We start from the raw sequence: 27528 nt of genomic DNA on the forward strand, positions 1-27528 counted from the left end.
TGTTAATGTAATGTAATAGTAAACAATAGGCTATAGATAGGCAAAAACAATACACTTAACATTTCCTTTGATCTCTATTAACACAGACAAGTGAATTGGCCTGATTGTATATACTAATACATTTAGCTCCTTCGATGTTCACACACAAGTGAATTGGCCTGTGGCTCTGGCCTGAGCTAGTCTGTCAGCATCACACTCACTTCACAGACTAGCATGCAAATAAGAATGGTAGAAGCAACAACTGGTTTCCAACGTTGCCAATCACACAATATATAACTTTCTCTTGTGTCAATGCTTCAGATTCCTTCACTGCCTTTGATTGTTTTTTTGCAGCTTCATTATTATCTTTTCTCTCTCCCTGCTAATTTGGCTTTTTTGATGCTAAGAATCTGTTCACATATGACATCTCAAAACTCTAGAGAAGAAATAAAATGAGTGGGTAGGTATGGAAACAGGAGCAATGAACAGTCCAGAACCCAAGATATGAGTGATACAAAAAAAGCTCTATCAGAGAAGGCAATTTGTTTAGTGGATGGTCACCAGTTTGCTATATTGGATTGAACCTTTGGATCCCCCTGCCTTTAAAACCTGATGGGTTTTGGCTGAATTGGGTCATTGTTTCGGTTTCTTGCTTCCAGGGCCCATTGCTCCCAGTGTGTAGACTTTGTTGGCATGTGACTTTTCTTGGGATGTGGGACTTTAATCCAACTGCCTTTGACCCTGTAACCCATGCTAAAGCTCCTAAACTTCCTTGCTTGCCTATACACGCTTCCCCCAGAGCGTCCACCTCATGTACATTCTTGTTTATAGTTTAATTCTTCGGAGACCATGTGACAGGCTAAGTAAGGAATACAGGCTTTGCAAAGGAACTTATATAACACTCAGGGCTAGTCTACACTAGAAGCAGCTGCGCCTCAGTAGTGTGTCTGGTGAAAATGCTCTGTGTTGATGGAAGAGAGCTCTCCTGTCAGAATAATAAATCCACCTCAGCGAGAGGCGGTAGCGAAGCTGTTGGGAGAAGCGCTCCTGCTGACGTAGTGCTGTCCACACCAGCACTTAGATCAATGTAACTTGTGTCGCTCAGGAGGGTTCTTCATTCATACACCTGAGTGACATAAGTTGTACCAACATAAGTGGTAGTGTATACAAGCCCTCAGTATACTCCTAGACAGCACAAGTGTTACTAACTGAAGCTGCAACAGCAAAACCCTGAATGCAATTTTCCTTGTTCAGAGTCTTCATCATTTCTATGAGTCTTTGGGTCTTGGTCAGTGTCCTTGGGGGAAGGCGAAGTCCTTCTTGCTCCCTTTCCCCGAATTGTTGGGCAGGTCATAGAGCAGGCATTCCTCAAGAAACAACTAAACTCCAGCATTGCCTAAAAGCCAAACATCCAAGACCCTGCACTAAATCTTATAGATTCTAGATTAATAGATTTTTAAGGCCAGAATGGACCATTATGCTCAACTAGTCTGACCTCCTGCATAACACAAGCCATAGAACTTCACTGTATTTCTCCATCCACTGCAGAGACTGAGGGTATGTCTACACTGCAGAATGAAGTCGATTTAGTTTAAATCGACTTTCACCCACCAAATTCTAGAAGTGGGAGGAGCGTGATCACACCATGCTCATTGCGTCGGGTAATTGCATCCCTACTAGCTGTGCTTGGGTCGACAAGCAAAGCGGTGCACCGTGGGTAGCTATCCCGCAGTGCAAATAGCCGTAAAGGCTTTGGGAAGGTTGTCATCCTCCCATGATGCAGCATACTCCCCCCTCCCTCCTTGCCCCAGTCCAAAACAGACTGTCCTTTCTGCACCATTGTTTCAAACCCTTCAGCCTCTGCTGCGTTCGTGCCATTGCCTGAGAAGAATGGAGCCCGCTCAGCTCTGCACTATTATTGTGAGCATCACAAACACTTCATGACTTATTCTGCAGTATTTTCAGGGGTGAGACAGGAGCTGCAGCGCTGAAAATTGCAATGTTAGAGGCTGCCTTGCTACAAGCCATAGAACGAAACAATTCCCGTTTGCTGCTGCCTGTCATGCACCATCTGCAGTCGGTGGAGTGCCGCTACTGGGCCTGGGAAACAAGCAGTGACTGATGGGATCGCATCGTTATGGAAGTGTGGGATGATGAGCAGTGGCTGCAGAACTTTCGAATGCGAAAGGCCACTTTCTTTGAACTTTGTGGAGAGCTCTCCCCAGCCCTGAAACATATGAATACTCGCTTGAGACCAGCTCTGACAGTGGAGAAGAGAGTGGCCATCGCTCTGTGGAAGCTAGCAACGCCAGACTGCTACTGGTCAATCGGGAATCAATTCAGAGTTGATAAATCCACCGTGGGGGCAGCTGTGATTCAAGTGTGCTGGGCCATTAATAGACTTCTGCTAAGAAGGGTAGTGACTTTGGGAAACATGGAGGACATAGTGGAAGGTTTTTCCACAATGGGATTCCCAAACTGGGGGCGGGGGGCGATAGATGGCACGCACATCCCTATCTTAGCCTAGACTACCTTGCCACAGAGAACATAAACTGAAAGGGATACTTCTCAATTGTGTTGCAGGCCCTTGTGGATTACAGGGGACGCTTCACCGACATCAATGTGGCATGGTCTGGAAAGATGCATGACATGCGCGTCTTAGAAACTTAGGTCTGTTCAAAAAGGTGCAGGTGGGCACTTTCTTCCCTGACCATAAAATAAACATTGGTGATGATGAAATGCCAGTAGTGATGCTGGGTGATCCTGCCTACTCCTTGCTCCCCTGGCTAATGAAGCCCTACACCGAGCACCTGGACAGCGAGAAGGACTGTTTTAATAATAGGCTCAGCAAGTGCGGAATGGCGGTGGAATGTGCATTTGGCCATTTAAAAGTGCAGTGGCAAAGTCTGCTTACTAGGTTAGATCTCAGTGGGAAAAAACATCCTCATAGTTATCTCTGCCTGCTGTGTGCTCCATAATGTCTGAGAGACAAAGAGGGGAGAAGTTCCCATTGGGTTGAGTTGTGGAGGCAGATAGGCTGGCCATAAATTTTGAGCAGCCAGATGCCTCTGCAATGCTAAGAGCCAATCACGGAGCGCTGCGCCTCAGGGAAGCACTGGAAAACTGCTTTTGCAATGAGACACAAAAGTAATGTGTGTTGCTTATCTGTGCCGTGTTTTCACTTCGCATCCCCCACCATTCCAGTACCCCCCCTCCTTCTACTTCCCTTTATTCCCTTCTTATGAATAAACAAACAGTACTGAAATGTGAGGCAGTATGTTTTCCCCCCACACCTTTTCTCCCTCCGATCCATTCCCCCCCCCCACTTTATTCCCTTTTTATCAATCAATAAATAAAGAGCAATGAATTGGAAAGCAGTACTTTCTTTATTGGTGATTCTTCACATTGGGGAGAAATGGAATAGAATGGAATTTTCCACATGCATTTTGTGAGGCCAGGGATACAGAGCCCATTTTGGCTATGCACACAGGAAAGAATCACATATCCCCACTCTTTAAAGGAGCCATTGCCTCTTTCTGCTCACTTCAACTGGTGAGGAGTGCAGCACTTAATGCCTCTTGCTCAGCCTCCTCCAAGACTGCTTTGGGATGGGGGCTAGGAAAGGCTGCATTAGCTCAGAGTTTTGCAGGGGCTGCAGAGGGATTCTCTCTTGCTGCTGAGCTTCCTGAAGCTCAACCAGACACCTCAACATGTCTGACTGATCCCGTGTTATACATAGTATCTCTTCTTGTGTTGAATGCTCATACTCCCGTGCTGCCTTCCTGTTGTCCATGTCTATGTTCAGTTTGTCAGATAATGAAATCCTCCATGCTCTTAGCTGTGTGTCAGCAACCGTGGAGGTGTTCATTAGCTCATTAAACATGTTACCCTGGATTTTTTTTCGCTTTCTTATCTGCGACAGGCACTCGGCAGGAGTATGAGATGATGGTGTGTTGAAGGCCACGTTGTCCACTATGAGGGAAGCAAAGCACAAGGTACCATTGTTAACTCATCCCATGGATGAAAAGCAACGTTACAATGTAAAAATAAGTCCCCTGAACATTCGGAAGGGAAGGTGGTAACTGCATTCCATTGCTGACTATTACAGGGGTCAGAGTGCCGTTCCAACCATGGTAAGCAAGGAGCGAGTGCATCTGTGTTAGTGAAATCCTCGGGGCCCATGGTGCACAGGTCAATGTTCCCTAGAGCAGCATGGATATGGGGTTCCCAATTGATCAAGCTTTTAACAGGCAGAAGAAAGGGTGAAGGGTGACTACGGGTTAACCATCTCTGGAATAAAAAATTGGGAACTCATTTGCAGATGCCGAAGTGCCATAGCAACAACATCCGGCTTAGGGATTTGTGGTGTGCTGAACCAAGAAACCATCCCCGGCTGTGCAATAACACACAGTTGAAAAAACTTTCTTGGTCACCTACTGTAAATGTGCACCATCTTCCCTAGGTAACCATAAGTAATATCAGCCTGCTAAGGCGGAAAGGGAGGATTTGCTGCAAGCATCTGGCTACAGGCCTGGCCCTTATGCTACTATGCTGCCTGCATAATTGATGATGCCTGCACAATTAATAATAGCATGGTGCGGGAAAATGTATTGCGGTGGAAGAAATAAGGCTGCCCTCCCAAGAAACCTTCTCCAAAGGATTGCAGAGTACCTGCATGAAAGCTTCCTGGAGGTATGCATGGAGGATTCTCGGAGAATCCCTGTGCACATAAATAATCTTTCCCGGGGTGAACCCAGTGCTTAAGCACACCAAGTACGAGGAAGCACAGCCCAACTGCCACACACACCACTTTTTCCCACTGGTACAAGATTCTGGACAGGGGATATAACCAAAGACATGCAATTTGCAGTACATACTCACCAGATGTGCCTTCCCCGGCATCCCGGTCAGTCATGGTTTCCTGCATCTGGGTGAACTGCTCCTGTGTTGCAAACTGCTCCTGGCTTTTAGGGAGAAGGGATACCACACTTGCCTGCTCCCTGTTCTCCTCATCCTCCTCCTCGTCCACGGTCTCGTCCCCATTCATCCTGGACTCAGATTTCCCAGAGGTATCAACGCTGCATGATGGCATAATGGTAGGGTCTCCGCCGAGAATCGCATGCAGCTCCTCCTAAAAGCGGCATGTTTTGGGCGAGGAGCCAGAATGGCTATTAGATTCCCTAGTTTTATGATAAGCCTGCCTCAACTCTTTGATCTTAACGCGGCACTGCTGCGCATCCCTGTTGTACCCCTTCTCCAACATGCCGTGAGATATCTTCTTGTAGATTTGCAAATTTCTTTTGCTGGCTCGGAGCTGAGCCAGAACAGACTCTTTGCCCCACAAACCGATGAGATCCAAGACCTCAGGTTGGCTCCAGGCTGGAGTGCATTTGGGGCATGCAGTCACTATTATCAGCTATGCTGGCAAGCTCTCTCCACGCTGACTAAACAGGAAGTGGGAATTCAAAATTTCCCAGGGCTTGCGAGGAAGAGCTATTTCCTGTTTACGTGGCCACAGTACTGCAGAGTGCGATTGTGCAGAGTGGTCACAACAAAGCATTATGGGATACCTCCCGGAGGCCAATGACGTTGATTTACGTTGCGCTCTGCCTATACTGACGCTCATTCGACCCATTGAATTCGACTTCAGCACTACGCCACTTGCGAGGTGGTTTTATTAAGTTGAATTTTACCACGATTTAGGTTGGCAGGACTGACATGCCTGTGGAAACGCATACTTTAGTGTTATGTCTATCTCCATTTTCAATGTACACCAGGCCCAGTTCATGGTCCTGCTGCTTATTTTTTTTTTTTCCCAGCCCCTAAATGGCTGGGCCTAGCTATTCTCAGACACCACCTCTCCGTTATGGCTCACCATCATAATGTTGTTCACACAAGTTTTGAGGAGAAAATGTTGGAAGATAATATCACCATGCAGCTTGTCCAAAAACCTGTTGATAGTTGTGGCCTGGATCCGGCTTTTGGTTTTCCCCTTTCTGGCCAAGTCTACAACAAAGCTTTACAACATGACAGCTGAGAAGGGAATATACAGACTAAAAGTCCTAAAAAGGGTTCATCTATCTAACTGCTGTGGAAATACAGCCTGATTTTAAAAGCCATACCGCCACTTAAGATCTAGACAAGCAGACAGTCAGCTTTAAATGGATCCTGTATATTATTATTTGTATAATACAACTGTGTGCATGGTGCTTTAGAGAACAGGACTTAGGTTGCTGTTTATCTGCAGCTTGTTGAATGTTTTAGTTATCCCCCAGAATTTCATAGAATGGGGACTGTCTTGTCTTGCACATTGTCTTCCAGGACAATATGTGGCTGAGGAGCTGGTTAGGCTAACTAGCCCATAAGGCCACTCTGGCTACCGTCTTGCCCTAGAGGCAAAACTTTAAGCAAAATGTAATCAAATGGTTTTTCCCTATGTCTGCAAATGCCTCTTTATGAAACCTCTCAATTAAGCCCTTATAGATTTGGTGGAGAATTAAGAAAAACTCCATGCCTCCTGTATTTTGTGTGTGAGTGGCTATATAGCTATATATATATATTTGTAGTGCCATGCCCCTGGGCAGGATTTTCAGCAGTAGGGATTGAACCCAGGACCTTTGGATTTTAAGGCATGAGCCTCTATTCTGCCTGATCTAAGATTCCGCTCTGTCAGCCAAGGCCAAAGCAGGCTTGTGAGCTTCTAATATGTGGCCCAGCCACTATTAGTAGGGGGACAGAGCACCACAGCAGGTGTAGGGTATACAAAAACCTCTACCTTTCAGGCTATCATCAGATATTTTATTCCTTCTGCAAACCAGGGCAGAGGAGCCTTTACTAAACTTACAGAGCAAGAGGATCCTCCAGTAGCATTGGAGGCCCCATTGCACAGGCAAGTTTAGACTACACTATGTGGTACAGAGACTGTCACCGTTGTAGAAAGCCACGGCACATTGTGGGTGCTCTGATGATAAATAACTCCTCCGAGTCTCTGTGTTGGGGGCAGTCTGCTTCACTTCCAACAGCAGTGGAATCTTAGGGCTTGTTCACACTTACCTGGAAATTTGGCAGCAGTCGATGGGAGTTACGCAAACCACACAGAGTAGTTTGTGTAACTCCCGTCGACTGCTTCTGTGCGCTGTTCACTCCCTCATCGACTGAGCGGGTCTCACTGACCGCTCAATTGATCATGAAAGATCAATCTGGCGGCGGCAAATATGCCACTGCCAGTGTAAACATAGCCCTACTGTTCCTGACCATGAAGAAGGATCCACTGACATGAGCAGGTTACTACATAAATCCAAAACCCCTCCTTCCCCACTTAAATATTCCTTTCTCCTGTTGTCCAAAAGAGAGCAACAGAGTGTTAAAGGCAATTCAGCATTGCCTTACCATAGAAGCAGTGATATAGGATCCTTGAGAGCACCTTTCTTCATACTTCGTACCCATAGGCAGCTGTGAAGTGGGTAGATTGCCTCATCCCAGACTTGAAATGGTTAAACAGCTTCAATGCCTGAAAGGTTCAAAGAGTTGTTGTTTTGATCAGCCACCCCAGGGAGTCTCCTGGAATCCTTAGACCTGTGTGCCGTATATCTGTTTGTACAGGTTGTTACTCAGCGTCAACATCACCTCAGATTCTACCTCTGGGGAACAATGTGCATGAGCTCACACCTTTTATATTAGACATTATAGACACACAAGGCTCAGCATTTCTAGCCTTTAACAGAACAGTTCTAGCTTCTGGCTGAAACAGTCATGCCCTAGTGCAGTGTTTCTTAACCTGGGGGGTTTAGAGGGGTCGCAAGTGCAGATCTGGTATTGGGGGTGGCAAGAAAGGCAATTGCCTGGAGCCACAGGGGCGCCATGAAACTAAGTTACATGCCTCAGCCCTGTGGGGGTGGGACTCAGGCTTCAGGGGTACAGTAGTTTGGAAAGGTTAAGAACCACTGCCCTAGTGTATGGAGAGAATGGTACACAGATCCTATCCTGTCGACTCAGAATATATAGACTTGTAAATAGTTTTTTTCATTGTTAAGGTCAATGTCCAGCATCTCACTCTTACTTGTAGTTCTGTTCTAGTGGTTCCATAACTGCCAATATTCATTATTGTCTTTACTCAGAAATATTTCTCTTGAAGGTCAGACACTATGGCCTTCCAGCACAAGTGCTCTCTTCTGGAGAAAAGTTATTTGCTTCTTTAGTTCTCAAGCCATTTTCAGTCTCAGGTGTGTCTTGCTTCTAAGATTATTAGATATATTTTCTTGTAAATGCTATGACATTTACACTGGAAAAGCTAGTAGGAGCTTGGAGAAATCTTATCTTGCCGTCCATTATCCTGTAATGGCAGTGAGTCCATGAGCTTGTTAAAGCGTAACGTACGTAAAACCCAACTAGTAAGAGATGGCCCTTATCTGTTGGAGAGATAACACAGGTAGACTGTCTATGCATTAGGAAATGTACACAAATAAATGATAGATGTTGTAATAATTGGTTCATTTTTTTAAAACTATGTGCACTAGACACATTATCTACTCCTTGAAGAAACTATCAGTGTATTTTTAAAAATAATATGATGGTGCTTTCTTTCCATGTTGCCTCCAGCTCATGGAACATCCTTCCTAATCTAGCTTGCTTGATTACCACCCAGTCTTCATTCAAGACCCTCTTGAAAACCTAGAAGTGAGTTTATAAGTGAGTAAGTGTGTGTGAGTGAAATTCAGCTGTTTATCTCCACTCTGGATTTCCTAGTGCCTCTTCTGTGTGTCGTGAGATTTTCTATAGAATCTAAACATCTATGTGCATCTTTTTTTTAGGTTGTATGCTGTTTAAAACGGGTTGTATTTTTTGCTTCATACAGTGGGAAACATGTTGTTGGCACTAAAATATTAAATAAAAATGAGCTTCCTTCCTGTGTGGGAAGGTCCAAAGCACAAATTGCATCTGGAATGTGTTTTTGTTCTGCATTGTGTATTTAGAGGGACTCCGGAATGTTTGTTTTAGAAGTCTTGTGTTAGACATAACTTTGTTCTGGTTTTGTATGAGTGATATTATGGTAATCTCAGAATTCAGTTTCCAAAGGGTCTTCTCTTGATACTTGAGCAAGCTGAGCATTTTCAAAACCAATTATCTGCACTTATTTTCTAAATCTTACTTACATATTTCGTTACTACTCTGAGCGTTTCTAGTTTATGTGAGGAAGGTGGAAGTAGGGCAGATGTCTTTGTTTGACAATGTTTAGTTATGTCTGTAAAGTCTTTTCCATTCAACAATGTGTATTTTTAAAATGTTGATTTAAAAACTTAATCTGATTTTTGTCTTTGAAAGGACAGACTGATAGCTGCCTGATGACCTCTTGGCATTTAATGAGCGCCTGTCCTGAGCTCCAGCTCAATGTATTCATACCAAAGAACTATTGATCACCTATAAGCAAAAAACTGCTTCTTGGGGTCCATTTCTTGTACGTTTTGAGCATGTGCTGCCAGGCCTACTGCTGTTTGTATTCTCGTAGTGTCCAGTCTCCTCCTTTGCCTTTACATACCGCTCTGCCATCTGGTCATCTTCACGTTGTGCTGCTGGGTGCTCCTGGCTAGAGCTGGGCCAGATTTTTCGATAAACCTTTTTGGTGAAAACCGAAGATCCATAGCAAAACATTTTTGCAAATTCATGCCAATTTCACTAAATTGTTGGCTTTATTAATATGTTAAAAAAAATCCTCAATCAAAATTAAATATTTAGTTTCAGGTAAATGAAATATTTCATTCAACCTGAAACAATTGTTTTTGGAATTGCCAATGAACTAAAAATCCATTATTCGCCCAGTTCTACTCCCGGCTCTTGCCTTACTGGCAACAGCTGGCAGCTCCAGTCCGTGGTGGCGAGTCAGGTTTCCTGTCCTGCTCTCTTATGTAACCTCCACAGAAAGATCAGATTTTTTTTAATCATCTCTCACCCTCGCTCTCTCAAAATGACCAGAGTGTCCACCGTGGACCTCAGAAACCTTCCTGTTGGAATTGATACGTCTCTGAAATGTTTAGACTTTGATACAACAGCATATTTAAACACATACATTTAATCAAAAATACCCCAACCAGCTCTACTCTGCACAGACCTACCTTCTGAGAATAGAACATATACTTTTTTTTCAGTATTACTTCTGTAACTTACAAATTAGCTGATATGGAATACTAAAATGCTGACATTATATAAAGTAGAAATAGTAATAGCTTCTGGTTTGCAAGAGACTTAAGTGTAGTTCTAAAGTATATGTAAAATCAGTGATGACTTGCAGAGTCGAAGTGCTGTACAAACATTAACTAATCCTCACGACTAACTTTGAGTTAATATGCCTCTGTTTACAAGGGAAATCTAGGGCACAGAAATGAAGTGGTGTTCAGGTCTGTCATACAGTGAAACATGGGATCAGAGAACACAGATTCTCTGGTGCTCAGTCCTGTGCTAAGAGTGCTTGACAGATCTTGTGTCGTATAACTTGTAGAATAAAACTGTTACCATGACAATCACTAAATGTGTATTTTTTTTATTCACAGTGAAAAAAGCCAAACTCCAGGGACCACCGGGTAAGCCAGACTTCTTTCTTGTCCTGAAACAGTCATTAACCTGCAGGCACCACTATTTATTTTTAAGGCTGTTTAATAGTCTGTTCTATTCTTCCTGCCATATCATGTGGGCTAACATTACTGAGTATTTGTTTCGCTTTGCTGTGGGTATTACCTTGTGCACAGATATTACTTACTGTGTTTTTCTCATCTTTGGAAAGAGGGTAATTCAGAGGTATTGGAGAGACTGTCACAATGCAGGAGTAGCAATCAAGTAGACAAAAAGGTTAAATCTACTTGTTGTATTTCTATAAATGTTTTTTCTTACTATGTTCACAAATAACCTCAGACGAATATTTGTGTGTTCACTCACTTCTCATCTTCTCTAGGTTACTTCTGTGACTCAGTTTTCTCAAGCTCTTGTTCACTAATAATTAGCATATGCAGAGTATTGGTTGGTAAAATCATTTTGCTGGCTCATTGCTCTGACCATGTTAACTCCTTTGGGGGTTTCTGTGCTGGGTTCCCCCTTTTCCTCCAAGCTTCTTGTCATTTACTTCAAAGCTCTTGGACTTAACTCTGCTCTGTTTAGCTGCCTGAGAAACCTACTGTGATGTTGACAGCTGCCTTCAATTAGCCAACATGCCCAGCTTTTCCTGCTCCCCAGCCAGTTTTTCTCTCTAACAACTTTGTGCTTCTTCCATGCCACCTCTTTTGAATGAGAGATTTCCTGATAGAATCCAAACAGGCACTACCTTATCCTCCTTCAGATTCCTCATTAAGACTCTCTCTTCTGCCACAATGCCTATAGAACAGTGCCTGCGAACTGTGGTGGGGTGGGTGATGAGCTTCCTTCTTCCTCCTACTCCCTGATTCTTACCAGCTCACTCCACTCCAGCTTGTCTCCATGATTAATATTTTTAGGTTGTTTCTATGTACAGGGTTATGTAAACTAAAATGATGTAAACATGACAACAAAACTCTAATGAATCGGCTGTTAGTATATTGTGTTGAAGCAGGCCGTGGGCCTTATGAAATGCACTGGTGGGCCATGTACAGCCCGGGACCATAGGTTGGGCACCCCAGTTATAGATCTGATCAGAGAGAGAGAGAGAGAGAGAGAGACAGACAGACACACACCTCTCTCTGTCTCTGTCTCCCCTCCCCCCAATAGTTTCATAGATAAGGCCAGAGGGGACCATTGTGATCATCTAGTCTGATCTCCTGTATAGTATATGTCACAGGGCTGCTCTGAATGAATTCCTGTTTGAACTAGGTAAACTTTTAGAAAAACCTCCAATTTTGACTTAAAAATGTACAGGAATGGAGAATCCAGCATGACCGTGGTAAGGTGTTCCAATGGTTAACTGGAAAACAATGCCTTGCATAATGAGGCCCTGAACCTGATCTTAGCCTTGGGGTGTTACTATAACAAATGTTTAATAGTTTCTATTATCATTGACAAAATCTTAACTAAAAACAACGAGAGTTCTGGCTAGAGCATAGGGCTCAACGAGTAGTGATCAATGGATCCATGTCTAGCTGGCAACCGGTCACAAGCGGAGTTCCCCAGGGGTCGGTCCTGGGGCTGGTTTTGTTCAACATCTTTATTAATGATCTGGAGGATGGGGTAGATTGCACCCTCAGCAAGTTTGCGGACGACACTAAGCTGGGGGGAGTGGTAGATACCCTGGAGGGTAGGGATAGGATACAGAGTGACCTAAACGAACTGGAGGATTGGGCCAAAAGAAATCTAATGAGGTTCAACAAGGACAAGTGCAGAGTCCTCCACTTAGGAAGGAAGAATCCCATGCACAGCTATAGACTGGGGACCGACGAGCTGGGCAGCAGCTCTGCAGAAAAGGACCTGGGGGTAACAGTGGATAAAAAGCTGGATATGAGTCAGCAGTGTGCCCTGGTTGCCAAGAAGGCTAATAGCATATTGGGCTGCATTAGGAGGGGCATTGCCAGCAGGTCACGGGAAGTGATTATTCCCCTCTATTCGGCATTGGTGAGGTCGCATTTCGAATATTGTGTCCAGTTTTGGGCCCCCCACTACAAAAAGGTTGTGGACAAGTTAGAGAGAGTGCAGCGGAGGGCAACCAAAATGATTAGGGGGCTGGAGCACAGGACTTAAGAGGAGAGGCTGAGGGAACTGGGCTTGTTAAGTCTGCAAAAGAGAAGATTGAGGGGGGATTTGATAGCAGCCTTTAACTACCTGAAAGGGGGTTTCAGGGAGGATGGGGCTAGGCTGTTCTCGGTGGTGGCAGATGACAGAACAAGAAGCAACGGTCTCAAGTTGCAGGGCGGGAGGTCTAGGTTGGACATTAGGAAAGTTTTTTACTAGGAGGGTGGTGAAGCACTGGAATGGGTTACCTAGGGAGGTGGTGGAATCTCCATCCTTAGAGGTTTTTAAGCTGAGGCTTGACAAAGCCCTGGTTGGGATGATATAGCTGAGGTTAGTCCTGCTTTGAGCAGGGGGTTGGACTAGATGACCTCCTGAGGTCCCTTCCAACTCTAATATTCTATGATTCTATGATTCTGTAGCACTTTAAAGATTAACAAATTTAATTTCAGCAGGCATAAGCTTTCGTGGGCTGAAATTAAATGTGTTAGTCTTTAAAGTGCTACAGAACTCTCGTTGTTTTTGTTGTATACAAACTAACACGGCTACCCCTCTGGAAACTTAACCAAGTTTTTTTTAATAGAAGTCAGGGACAGGTCATGAGCATTAAACAAAAATTCACAGAAGTCTGTGACTGGTCCTTGACGTCTACTAAAAAAACATAACTATGACAAAACGGAGCTGATTGGAGGGGGATGAGCGCCTGAGCCCCATTGAAGGTTGGGGGAGGAGGGTGGTCCAGCACCCGCCGCTGCTCTGGATGACAGCTCTGTGGCCCCCTGCTGCCTGTGGTGGCTTGAACTGTGGGGCCAAGGCTGGGAGCTCTAGGTCTGTGGGGGACTCACCTACTGCTGCAGGGAGCTGCAGGGGGGCCCCCCACCGGCTGAGAGCTCCAGTCCTGCTACCCCAGGGCTGAGGCAGAAAATGTCAGAGACTTCTGTTACTTCTGGGACATAATCTTATCCTTAGTTATAGTGCTTAAAGGCCCTCATTGGGGGCAAGGATCCTATTGTGCTAAGCACTGTGTACACATAATACAAAACACATTTAAAAATAGCCACTGGCCCCAAGAGTTTACATTCTACACAACTAACTGTGCTCTGATCCAATATCTAGCAATGTATTAAAAAATGAAGTACATCAGATGAATATTTCTACTAAAATGATCAGCAGTGAAATAGTTAGTAGTGTTTACACTTAAAGTATTAAATTTCAACGCTAATTCCCTATTTGAGATGAATGAGGAGCAATTCATACTTTGCCCAGAACTATTGTTTCCAACGCTTTGCAAACCCAGGAAGTTTGTATTTCATTCACATTTGAAAGATCATATTTGCAACCAGGGCTAGGCACTTACTTTTTTTAAAGAAATGAAAACGGTTTCTGGAGCATAGTTACCTGGCAGCCTAAAGACAATGGCCAGCCATTTGCATGGTTGCATAACCTCTCTACCTGGGACCCATTCTGAGATGTGTGTGGCTTCATTGACATTCTGAGTATCCTATTGTTTGACAGTGGTAGAATTGGGACTAGAACCTAGAGTCCAGTTTTGTCTAAACCACTGGGCTATGTTGTCTCTCCGTCATTCTTTTGGTTCTGGGCTATTGTCTGACTTCTTCACAATTCCCATATACAATAGCAGCAGTTACAATCCATCACAGTTCTGATTTCTTGGCTAAGAGTGCAGAAAGCTTTCCTACTCAGTCTGTGTGGTCAGTTGTTAGGATATGCTAGTGTACCCTGCAGCACCAGTCTGCAGTTTTGATCATGAATCTGAGCAATAATGGACTGTGATCTGACTTTTTTTGAGACTAGCTATACTGGGATGCTACATCGCTAAAATGTTCCCTCTTTTGGAATTTATATCCTACTTGTTTAGCATAGTAATACATGACTTGGGCAGCGCTTAATGTGATTGACGAGTGCCTGAGGCAATAACTGCTCCTTAAATGGGAGCTTGTTGGTTCTCAGATTGCTGGGTGTTTAAACTTTGTATCTGCCTACGCCCATGCTCCTTTTCATTATTGCTAGTAAGGAATAAATAGCAGCTACAAAAAAGGTGTGGTTCAGAGTTGTTGGGTAGAAATACTACAAATTAATAAGGAAGTTTTTTTTTCAAAAATATATTTTTTAAACCCAAGATGTCAAAACATGACAATGTGGCTTGTTCTTTTAATGCAGCTCTCTTAATATTAATCTGCACAAGTTTCAAAACTTGTTCTCAGAAGCCCTTACCATGGAGTCACAGAGGAGGGTCCCCAGATTCGAGAGTAGCTAGGTTAACTTCAAGCTGTGTCCATCACGGCCTGTTGTACACATTTTTGGCTATTGCATCTGTTTAAGGGATAGATAATGTTCTGGCCTTTTAATTCCAGTTTCCTTCATCTGCCTTTGGGCAAACAGTCACTTGTTTGTTTTTCTTCAGGATATATTTTCTTTTATAGTTGCTGTTAACTTACTATAGGTGATCATAGTTTTGCCTTTGTTTTAGGGAGAAAATGAGTTTTATTCAGTCATGTATGAAACGGGTTGACATTTTGTGGAAGGTGCAAATCCTTGGAAGGTTTTTCAAATATATGGTTTTTTTATGGACTTCATAAATAGACAGATAACGTTCCTACCAGTAGCATTTTTTTGAGGGTGCAGAATAACATCCAGTGGCTTTAGAATGTTGCTTTTGTAAGAGATGGTAATAGCAAAAAGTAATTATTTTACTCTTTCTTTGTTTAGATAAATTTAATACTTATGTCACTCTGAAAGTGCAAAATGTGAAGAGTACAACAGTTGCAGTGCGAGGGGACCAGCCCTGCTGGGAACAAGACTTCATGTTGTAAGTACAGTGCTATACAGAAATTGAATGTGCATAGAAAAGATCAGCCCTGAAAAGGTGGTGCCACAACAAACAGTTACTTATACAAACCATTGTTTAAGATTTTTAATGTTGTAAAATCAAGTACTTAAGTCAGGAAATGTCAAAATTATAGGTTGACCATGAAGTAAGTGTGTGTGTGTGTGTGTGTGTGTGTGTGTGTGTGTACATACGTACACACACGTACTACGGTAATTTTTATTGCCCAGACTCCTGCCTCATTCATTATACAGGCTGGATGATGCACAGTGAATGAGAGAGGTGGTCCATGAGAAGATCTTCAGTCTATGGTGGGGTCTGCAAAATGAAAAGGTTGCAAAACCACTGCTGTAGGGAAAGAGTGCTCCCTGTGCCTTGGTAGGATCAACCCATGCTTGACATTCTCTAGTGACACCAGAGGTACTCAGTTCCTACTCTTGGATCCTGGGCTTTCAAACTGAATCATGTCTTATCACTTTCAAAGATTTTTGACACAGCGAGGCATCTGTAGATAAACCTTGTAGCCATGTGGCTGGAGCTGTCAAGTTTCCAGTACCCCTTAGAGCTTAGTACTTCTGGTTGCTGTGGTTCATGCGCATTGGTGACCTTAGTTGAGAGGGGTGTCTTTGGCCTCAGTTCTTCACTTGGGCATTGATGTTTGCGTCCACATCTGTGTTGATGTGGCCTTGACAATTCCGTCATTATGACGATTTGCCAGCGTGCAGTATGTTGATGGCTTTGAGGGTTAATCTGAAGAGTTGAATTTCCTTTCAAGTTTTGAAACTGGTCATTCTGAATGGCATTGGGTAGGTCTACATCAGCTCTTTTTGGCAATGGAAACTTCCTGTTGGTTTACTGACCCTGTAACAAAACTCAACTCCCAAGCTAACTTAGTCCATTTTGCTTGGAAGTGTTGTGAAACAGGTTTTGATTGTGGGATAAAATACTATAAAAAGATCTGTGAAAACTGAACCATTAGCAACAAATACAGATAACACTGGATTCTTTTTGCCAGGTAGAGTCAACAGCAAGAAGAGTCGGGTTCAATGTCTAGGGGTTCCTCTTAAAAATACAAAAGAGAATTGGGTTGAGCCCCCACCCAGTAATCTGGGAAAATTTAATACCACTCCTGGGTGCTTCTAAGAGGCAATACTTCCCCACTTGCAAGCATTGAGTCTGTACAACAAAAGGGAACATTTAATAAAAGGGGAAGGTGGGAAAACACCACAATCACATTCAAAACCACGACCACAAGCAAAGCCGACCCCATAGTACATTGGGCAGTGTCCTTTGCCTCAGTTTCTCATGCTATGGTGGGGAGGTCAGATGAACAAATGTGCTTTTAACATATCACTCCCCTTTCTCTCCGCTTGGTTAGTGATGACCCAGAGTTCAGAGGTGCTTTACCAGGGTTCATCTCTCACCCCCGGGGGTAGGGGTGAAGAGGGTGAGGGCGTTGAGCAATACCTCTGCTACTGCCTCTGCAACTGGCTTACCGCAGCTGCTGTTTCTCTGCTGCCGCCCTGGCCGCCACTGCTGCTTTTCTGCCACTGCTCCTTGCTGCTCCTGCATGGTCATAGATTCATAGAAGATAAGGGTTGGAAGGACCCTCAGGAGGTCATCTGGTCCAACCCCCTGCTCAAAGAAGGACCAACCTCAACTAAGTAATTCCAGCCAGTGCTTTGTCAGAGCCAAGCCTTAAAAAACTCTAAGGATGGAGATTCCACCACTTCCTTAGGTAACCCATTCCTGTGCTTCACCACCCTCCTAGTGACAAAGCTTTTCCTAATATTCAACCTAGACCTCCCCCACTGCAATTTGTTCTGAGGTTCCTCCACTTAACGCAGCTCTCAGTGAATTCAGCAGGTAGTAGGGAACCTCACAGCCAGTGCAGTCTCTGTGTTGTCTTTCACTGTCCCCACTCAAGGTCTAAGGCTTAGCCCCGAGCTCAGTAGTGATGTCAGCTTTAGGAATCACCAGCTGGAAACAAGAACTCTCAGTTGAATTCAATCAGATCTATTATTAAATGCTGGCGAGGGACAGGTCAAATGGCATCTAGGACTCTTTGGGCAGTGGACATCACCAGGTCAGAACACCTGTGCCCACCCACTCTCTTTTTCACTGGAATTTGACATCCCTGCTTAGTAAGTGAGGCTCAGTTTAGGATGATCCCCTCAATCAGGGCATGCTAAGCATAGTTCTGCTGCCCTTTAGTCATACAATAAAAAGAACATTTCATTATTCCTGCATTCAAATACTAAAGTGATCATTTTGGCAAAGCAGTTGTTTGCTGCACACCTAGGCAGAGTCGGCATGTGTATGAAAACATGGTCTGCTCCTGAAGTCTTTTCTCCCCAGCTTATCCTAGATATCAGAGGAGAGCCCATTCAGACCCTGCTTACATCTGCTATAACACAACAAGATGTGCAGTTCTTGAGAAAATCATGCATGTCGGCTGCTCCAAGTATCCACTCATTGGCATAATCTAGTTATGGTCTAGTCCTTTATGTGTAGTGCTTTGCATTATTTATTTAGATAGTATACGTAGCATTTACAGACACAATCACAGGCTGCTTTCCCAAGAAGCTCACAATTTAGGATCCCAGCCTTGTGATTTGATTCGTGTGGGCAGATTCTTATTGATTTCAGTGAACAGAAAGAGTTGCTGGATCAGGACCAAATTAAGACATTGTATAGGGAGAAGCTAAACACTGGAGAAGTGTGAGGGAGTAAAGTGGTATCTACAGCATATAGCCAGGAGGATATTTGCCAAATACAGAAGCTTAGTTGGTGGTATTTTGTATATATTTTTGTATATATATATTTTTTATGGAGTGGGATCACTATTGGATACCTACCCATGACACGGTTTTTCACTGATTTATCAGTGGATCATTATTTTTAGAAGGGGTGAAAGTTTTCTACTTGTTCCTGCCCCTCTGGTTTGATTTCTAGGTCAGAGTTTATTAAGTTCAGTAAAAAGCAGTTTGAGGCTGGGAGTTACCTGTTCATGGCACAAGTGCTGTAGTTGACAGTAGGATGTGATACAACTGCTGGCTCCAAGGGATGAATGCCAGTGGTTATCAATGCTTCTATTTTCATGTGCATTATGAATCCATCATAAGTACTTGTATGAACCCCATCATCATAATATCTGAGTGCCTCACAGTCTCTAATGTATTTATTCTTGCACATTCCTGGGAGGCAGGGCAGGGCTATTGTCTTCATTGTACATATGAGGAACTGAGGCACAGAGAGAATAAATGACTTGCCCAAAGTTACACAGGGAGTCTGTGGCAAAGCAGGAAATTTAACTTGGGTCTTCAAAGTTCATGATTAGTGCCCTAACCACTGGACCATCCTTCCTTTTGGTTGTCACAAGATGAGTAGGCTTGGATCTGGGGAATATTGAGATGATGTGAGACCTAGACGGTGAAGAAACAAGCTGCTACAGGATGTACAGCGGGGGGCTTTAGTAGGGACTGCTCTTCTCTCTGACTCAGCCTGAACTAATGCCCCAGGGTGCAGTTGCTGGAGGTGCTGTCTTTCAGGAAAGACGTAAGCCTGAGATCTGGACCACTTGTGGTCTTGAAGAATTCCACAATGTGCACTCTTCTGGATAGATAAGCCCAGGGTTGTGGTCAAATTGGATTGGAGGTTACTATGTTCATTCTTCCTCCCTGAAGTTTCAGTTGTGCATGTTCTTCACTTCCTGGGCTGAACTGTTGTGTGTGCACTGTTTGATACCTGCTGTGAACTGCTCTGGAGGAGGCTGTGTTTCTGTGGTTGATGAAATGTTCCCTGTGTATGTCTGAGACAGTGTATATTAATGTGTAACGAACTTTGGAATCCTAAACCATTTTGTTATTAAACAGATGGGGTAAAACACCTGTTAAGTATGCGTGAGGCATAGAGAAACTAGGGGTAGGTCTGCACAGGAAACTTTTTCCAGCTTAACTATGTCAGTGCTGTGACTTTTTCTCAAACAACATTGCTATGCTGGAAGAAGCCCTAGTGAGAAGCAGTTATACTGGCAAAAAAGTGCTTTTGCCGGTATAGCTTGTTTTGCTTGCCACTCCCTGGTATAAATTGTACTGGCATAGGCATTTTTGCTGGTATAACTGTGTCTGCACTGGGAGGGTTTGCTGGCGTAGCTATACTGGCAAAGCTTTTCTAGTGTACACTATGCTTAAGTCATTTGCCCAGGATCACACAGGAAGTCTATGACAGGCGGGTCCCCTGGCTCCCATGCTGGTTCCTTAACCACTGAACCATCCTTTCTGTGTATGTAATCTGCCCCTGAAATTGCAATTGATGACCCGTCACTTAATGCGGTTGAAAAATTTTGCTGTCTTGGCAGCACTTGATCTAATAATGCCATGATCAATGTCGAAATCACACAGCCCAATTCTAAAGCCAGTTATGCCTATAGTTAACAATTAGAGCATTTTCACATGCATTGTCTGTCTCATCTGTAGCATCAAGTGGTCAGACAGGATACCAAACATCGAAGTCCTGGACCAGTGCTGCATGACTAGCATTGAATCCTTATCCTACATGCGCAGCTTTGCTGAGCTGCTCACCTCAGACATATGGATGATATGTGACTGCTCAAAACCATATTTTATGGACAGTTGAAAACAGAAACACATACACCAGGAGGCCAGCAAAAATGATATAAGTACACCCTCAAAGCTCACCTAAAAGCTGGCCAAGTTGACCTGAATACATGGGAAGCTGCTGCTTCTGACAGATCAGGATGATGGCTCCCTGAACAGCAAAGTGTACCACATTTACCTGTCCAAAAAGGTATTCTCAAATAGCAGAAGAAATCAAAGGTGTTTTCTTGGCTGATAAAACTAGTTAATGTTTTTAGAAGTTTTTTGTAGCTTTAAAACTCCTTGTAAAAGGCAGGGTTACATGTAGGATATTTGAGATTTGCTTATTTCCCAGACAGAGCATTTCCACTTTTGTCTTTGGAAGCATTTTCTAGTTCAGAAGCAGCTTTTAAATTGCTAGATATCACAGAGAAAGCAAAAATTGCTTTCTGTTTGCAAATATGAATTTGGTTACTTTCTTCCTATTCCTAAAACAGCATTAAAGCTTTAGATTTTAAATCTGAAAGAAAAATAACTTTGTGAAATAATGTTTCTTGGTTTGTCTGTTCTCTGGTTTGAAATTATTCTTCATCTAACCAGTGGGTGTTGAAAGGGAGACACAGCTGAAGCTATCAAAGCAGTTGCTTTGGCTGAAATTCCTTCGTAATATAGTTGACTGATTAGTGCCTCGTAGAATTTTGAGCAGAAGTTGGTTGTGGTTTTGCACTAGATTTCTTGATCTCTGTGTTGATGCTAAGTAGAGAGCTTTGTGTGGGATTCAGTTCTCCAATTTGGGGCAAGTACTGAGATACTTGCAATAAACTGATGATTTGTATGACAGCACTGACATAGCAGGAAACTACAGGAGATCAACTGTATGTGTGTGAAAAAATTACCACCTATAGATTCTCCCTCAATCAAATGCTAATCTGAACTCTGCACACGGCTGAGCTCAGTCCTCCTGCCCTGGGATGAGAACCCAAGACACTGTGGAACTGGAAGGGAAAGTTGGATATTAACAGGTGTCTGCTTCCTTTGCTACAGGTCTACTTTTGCTGCAACAGTATTTTTGTTTTACTGACATATCTCCCTGTGAGATTGTCTGAGTGTACCCTAAAGTTTGCTGTCTCCAGTTGCATAATTATTTATCTGTATCCGGGTGATGAATAAGTTAGTGAATAATTCACAAGACTCTTTGGCCTGGTGACAATCTAGGGACAACTAACAATATATAAGACTTCCAAATTCCTTTAACAAACATTGTGTGGATGCACTCTGCCTAGCAAGAGGAGCCATGCAGCAGTACATCAATCCCATGAAATCTGGTCTCAGAACTGCAGCTGTACAAAAATGCTCTGAAGATGATCCTTGACTCAGATTGTAAGCCTTCCTTACTTTTCACAAAAAGCAAGGTGCGTCAGATTTTCTCCTCCCGTGCTGGGAAGCTTAGGTTAGGATAGTATCCCACAAAGCATTCCTGAGTTACTGCTTATTTGATAGGAAAGGAAAGTATGACACCTACAGGCTACATGAAAGTGGTCCTTGGATTTAGGGGGGAGTGTTGAACTTTTTCTTAAGTGGGCATGCCAGAGAGTGGTCTAAAGAAGTTACCTGTGTTGGGATGATACGTCAGGAAGAGATGTACTGATGAGAGATGCTTCCTTTATCCACTGGGCGGGAAGAAGTCCTTCCTATCTATACTCCTGGTAACAAAGGTCTTGACCAAGCTCGGCATACATGTCTCTACCAGCTGAGAAGCACATGACTATTCCCTTTGTTAGGGATGGGAATGGCTGATCCCTTGATGTTGATAGGGTGACCACAAAGAACCAGGTCACCTCTCTGTATTCCAGCCCAGGATCCCACTCCTTGTGTGCATGGCAGCTGAGATGTGTTATGTCATGTTTCCTTATAAGGTGTCTCAACTCCACCAGATGGCTATATGACTGCATTTTAAAAAAGCCTGTAGTCTTACGTGAAAAGGTGCATATAAGTAATTTTCTCCAAGAGATTTAATGTACCCGCCTAATATTTTTAAATTTAGTGTAGCTTAATTGAGGTTATTTATTTTCCCAAATGAAAGATTCACTTGTGTGAGAATGATTGTCATTCCAAGTCAAAAGCTGAGTTTATAACTACCTTTTAGTTGCCTCTTACGTGTGTTGCCTTTTTTTTCCTTTTTTCTTGCAGTGAGATCAGTCGGCTGGACCTGGGACTGATTGTTGAAGTATGGAACAAAGGGCTGATCTGGGACACTATGGTCGGGACTGTGTGGATTGCACTTAAGGCCATCCAGCAGTCTGATGAGGTTAGCCAACACACAATGTGAAAGTGCACTGTCAAATTTAATGTGCCTCTGATTTAGACACATGGTGCACATACATACTGTATGTATGTTAGAGGTGCTTCTGAGAAGCTTGGGAAAGTGTGTGGAGCTGGCCATATATCTTTGGATCACAGAGGCCATTAATAAGACAAATAAAAATTGAATCTACTGTACATACTTCTGAGGTCTTGGTTCCACAGATGTAAACATGTAAAAGAGATCTAATTTTATGAAGAATGTATAACTTTGATAGCTCACATATAGACCACTCAAAAATTGACTTGTTAGAATTGTAACACTCATGGAAAAACTGTAAAAATATTACAGCATAGCATGCTAATGGCTGAAATCTCTCTCTATTCAAAATAGGGCCAGTTATGGGCCACCCTTGTAACTGTAACCCTTCTGCCAGACAGAGTTGGCAGCAACAGGCATCGGGTTCAATATCTAGGAGTTCCTGGCAATGATACAACATCAAACCCCAACCCAGTCACCTGGGAAATTACACCGTATCCCCTGGGAACCCCCAAAAGCTAATACTTCTCCTCTCGCAAGCACCGAGTCCGAGTGCAGAAAGTAAACTTTAATAAAAGGAAGGAAGTAACTTAGCACTAGTTTGGGGAAACAGTGCATAAACAGAATTCATAAACATGAAATCGATGAGCAGAACTCACCCCACCCCACCCAGAGTACGTGGGGCTATGTCCTTCACCTCTCCCTTCTTGCTTCCCCTTGCCCTTCTTGTACTGTTCGCCTCTCCATCGTAGGGCTCGGCTAGCCCCCTCTGCTGGCTCCTGCCGCTGGCCAGTTGCTGAGCTCGGCTAGCCCCCTCTGCTGGCTCGTGCCACTGGCCAGTTGCTGCGCTCGGCTAGCCCCCTTTGCTGGCCAGTCTCTCAAGGTTTCCTCAGTTATTTTATTGATTTCAGCTCTTAGTTCTGCTTCGGTGATTTCAGCTCTGGTTTTGGGGGGAAACCCTGCTGCTGACACAGGAACACCGTGTCAAAAGACTTCAAGAGGAATCCCATTTAACTCTATCTTTGAACAGTAGCCATAGTTGAAGAGCCGTAGTCAAACCATGCCTGAGGGTGGCTCTTGGTCAGAACCTGTGCTATCAAAAAGGAAGACCGTGTCCCTTCTCTGCTGCTTTCTCAGTGCTTTGGCATCCAAAAGCCTCCTTTGAGTTTTGTTCGGATGAGAGAGTATCTTTCTAAGCACAGTTTTGCTGCCATTTGTTCATACAATAAGGGGGCAACATTTCATTACCCATACAAATTAACACTAAAAGTGATTTGTAACCCAATACCAGCCAAACTGACCATTTACCATCATGCTGAGCACGTAGTTGTATTTATGCAAATACAGTGCCCCCCCACTTCAGCTGGCTCAGCAGGGGAGGGCCACAGACCTTGCTTACATAACAAACACTGAGTTTCACCTAGTGGCATGAGGACTTTTCCTTTGGAGTTATCATAGTTAACGCTAGAGGATATCTGAAGATTCCCTAAATAAGGCCACAAAACATTGTTTACTACGAGTGGTGTTGGTTGCAAAGTACATGTATAGAGGAAAGTTGAACAGGGATTTCCTGACTTCTGAAATTCTCCTGTTAACTACTGAAGTCAGAAGTTCTGATAGCTGGTCTGAACTTACACTGGGCTTGGAGCTATGTAAATAAATGAGTATCTGGACACGATTTAAAATATAGAGATTTTACAAAGCTGGATTTTATAGAGCTGGGAGATGGTAATTAACTTTGGCAGTAGGAGAAAATGGGTGAAAGGAGGCAGGGGGAACACAGCCTTCAGGCCTCACAAACTTGTTTGTGCTAAATTGTCTTAGGAGCCCCAACTCTCCTCAGTGGTTTTGACTACTCCGTGCAAAATTCCCATCAGAAACTACATTTTTAAATTCTCTTCCTTATTTTGGTTTAAGCATTTAAATGATCCTGCAGAATTTGTGCAACCAAAACTCCAGGGGAAGCAGTCAGCAATGGACTATGGCAAACAGAAAACTGGGCTTATTTTTAGGAGTAAAGACTAGTAGGGTATCTTGCTAATCTTGTTATTACTCCTATTGGGTTGTTCCTGGGCTCCTTACGTGCCAAATGTCTAATGGAATTCACTGTATAAGGATGACTGCCAGGATAAAAGGTCAGATCCAGGGATTTTAATTCATGGTTTATGATTTATAGGAAGGACCTGGAGAGTGGTCTACACTGGAGGCAGAGGTCATAATGAAGCATGATGAGATTTGCGGGACCAAAAAGCCAACTCCCCATAAAATTTTGCTGGATACAAGATTTGAGTTACCTTTTGGTGAGTTGTATTTTGGTGTCTTAACTGGAGTGTAACAATCTGAAGGATAATGTTTCAGTGGAGTTACATTTAAATATATTAGAACACAGACCATGTGTTCTACTCTGAGCCAAACCGTGCAGATGAAGTTTCATATATGACAGCTTCCTTGTTAATGTGCTAAATCAGCTAATCTAGAGCAAAAGCATCAGTCATAAAGAAGTGCATCACGATCCCACAGAGTGGTTTTAGAGCATTGATGCACTATTTTTGGCACTTGGCCAACTATCCTCAGACTTGGCCATCCTGCTGTAGAGACAAGTTAGGTAGTATTAATCTAACATACCCCTTTCTACGGCACAAGGAAGACTCAGGATTTGGCCCTGTGGCTCTAAGATCTGTGTAAATATTTCATGTTCTGAAAGCCTTACTGAGTGTGATATTTTTTGTGTGTGCATGCATATGATAGCTGAATGATGAGGCACATCAGAATGAAGACAATATTTTATAGGTATAATAGACATTTCTCTCTGACTTAGTAGACCAGCATGAGAGGCTGCTCTGCATTTTAAACTGTCTTAACTTTGCCATATGTATGGAGTTGGTTTGGAAGGACATCACCCTCTCATCATGAAAACTCTCCTGAACACCTATAATGTTACTTTGCCTATAGAAAATTAGCCATTGACAGGGTGGATTGATTTAAATCACCGACTTTAATCATGATTTAAATTGGCAAGCAGGAAATCTTGATTTAAATAATCAATTTTAATTGCATTTTGTCTTTGTACTTTTAAGTTTGTTTTCTAAAGAAAGGTTGATTCTCACTAGTTGGTAACCATTAAAACACATTGGTTTGCAACTAAATATAGCCTTCACGCTGTAATTGGTGCTTTCTTTTTTCTAACCAGAAGGGTACATTGTATTTATACACATTTATTTAAGCTGTTATAAAGCTCCATTTATGTTTGTTCTGATTCTTAACTTTTTCATTTTTTCTTAGAAAATAGTGAATAATGTGTTTCTTTCTTACTATGTTAATGTATTACTTATGATTAGTGCTAAGCTCTGTTTGGTTGGGAATTTGAATGCAAGTAAATATATAAATAAACTCCCAGCATTTTATTCTTTTTAATTAGTTAGATAAAACTACCTTACATGTGTTGGATACATAAGAAAAAAGATAATCAAAAATGTTTTGCAGTTGAAACTGATTTGTTAAACAAAAGAATATTATAGACATGGAGCCACTGATCACTACTCGTTGAGCCCTATGCTCTAGCCAGTTCTCTATCCATTTTATGGATGAATGGACTATAAAATGGATAGAGAACTGGCTACAGCATAGGGCTCAACGAGTAGTGATCAATGGCTCCATGTTTAGCTGGCAACCGGTCACAAGCGGAGTGCCCCAGGGGTTGGTCCTGGGGCCGGTTTTGTTCAACACCTTCATTAATGATCTGGAGGATGGGGTAGATTGCACCCTCAGCAAGTTTGCGGATGACACTAAGCTGCGGGGAGTGGTAGATACTCTGGAAGGTAGGAATAGGATACAGAGTGACCTAAACAAACTGGAGGATTGGGCCAAAAGAAATCTAATAAGGTTCAACAAAGAAAAGTGCAGAGTCCTCCACTTAGGAAGGAAGAATCCCATGCACAGCTATAGACTGGGGACCGACGAGCTGGGCAGCAGTTCTGCAGAAAAGGACCTGGGGGTAACAGTGGATAAAAAGCTGGATATGAGTCAGCAGTGTGCCCTGGTTGCCAAGAAGGCTAATAGCATATTGGGCTGCATTAGGAGGGGCATTGCCAGCAGGTCACGGGAAGTGATTATTCCCCTCTATTCGGCATTGGTGAGGCCGCATTTAGACTATTGTGTCCAGTTTTGGGCCCCCCACTACAAAAAGGATGTGGAGAAGTTGGAGAGAGTCCAGCAGAGGGCAACAAAAATGATTAGGGGGCTGGAGCACAGGACTTATGAGGAGAGGCTGAGGGAACTGGGCTTGTTTAGTCTGCAAAAGAGAAGAGTGAGGGGGATTTGATAGCGGTCTTTAACTACCTGAAAGGGGGTTCCAGGGAGGATGGGGCTAGGCTGTTCTTGGTGGTGGCAGATGACAGAACAAGGAGCAACGGTCTCAAGTTGCAGGGAGGGAGGTCTAGGTTGGACATTAGGAAAAAGTTTTTTTACTAGGAGGGTGGTGAAGCACTGGAATGGGTTACCTAGGGAGGTGGTGGAATCTCCATTCTTAGAGGTTTTTAAGCTGAGGCTTGACAAAGCCCTGGCTGGGGTGATATAGCTGAGGTTAGTCCTGCTTTGAGCAGGGGTTGGACTAGATGACCTCCTGAGGTCCCTTCCAACTCTAATATTCTATGATTATCTATAATTAATAAATTGAACTGATTTTCTTATCCATTATGTCCTGTAAGATTCAAGAACTAGCAAAGCTCATCCTTTCACAGCTAGATTTTATTCAACTTGAAAGAGGAAAAGAAGGTGCTACTTCAAGTGCTTGTCCTATGTTTATTCCACTATGGGTACACATGTGCTCTGTGTACCCAGAGTTGGAGAATTTTGGAAGCATGATCTGTTGGTCTGCTTACATGCCCTTGTTCTTCTCATGCCTCTAACCAAGGAGATAGAGGGCGGAGATGACTTGACTGCCTCTCCATTTCTGTCTTACCGCCACATGTCCTCAGTCAGACCTCCAGTGTCTGGAGCATTGACTTTCTTTATTCTTTGATCTGTAAATATATACGTAATATAGTAAATAGCTTAGAATTTTACTCAATAGTAGAAGCTAAGTT

The 27528-nt window shown here is 43.3% G+C and overlaps 1 protein-coding gene across 2 annotated transcripts in view; it reads left to right on the top strand.

The window, feature by feature from the left end:
• The window catches only part of UNC13B (unc-13 homolog B), a 410138-nt gene that overhangs the window by 43764 nt on the left and 338846 nt on the right, over nucleotides 1-27528 (top strand). For both annotated transcript variants that reach the window (XM_067543563.1, XM_067543564.1), the window contains exons 2-5: nucleotides 10524-10553; nucleotides 15388-15487; nucleotides 22294-22411; nucleotides 24621-24744. In XM_067543563.1, the coding sequence (XP_067399664.1) occupies nucleotides 10524-10553; nucleotides 15388-15487; nucleotides 22294-22411; nucleotides 24621-24744 (372 nt within the window). The remainder of the gene's footprint in view (nucleotides 1-10523; nucleotides 10554-15387; nucleotides 15488-22293; nucleotides 22412-24620; nucleotides 24745-27528) is intronic.

The sequence above is a fragment of the Emydura macquarii genome, unplaced genomic scaffold (assembly GCF_026122565.2).
Source record: "Emydura macquarii macquarii isolate MOO-44397 ecotype Brisbane River unplaced genomic scaffold, CSIRO-AGI_Emac_v2 contig_915, whole genome shotgun sequence".
Classification (NCBI taxonomy): domain Eukaryota; kingdom Metazoa; phylum Chordata; order Testudines; family Chelidae; genus Emydura; species Emydura macquarii.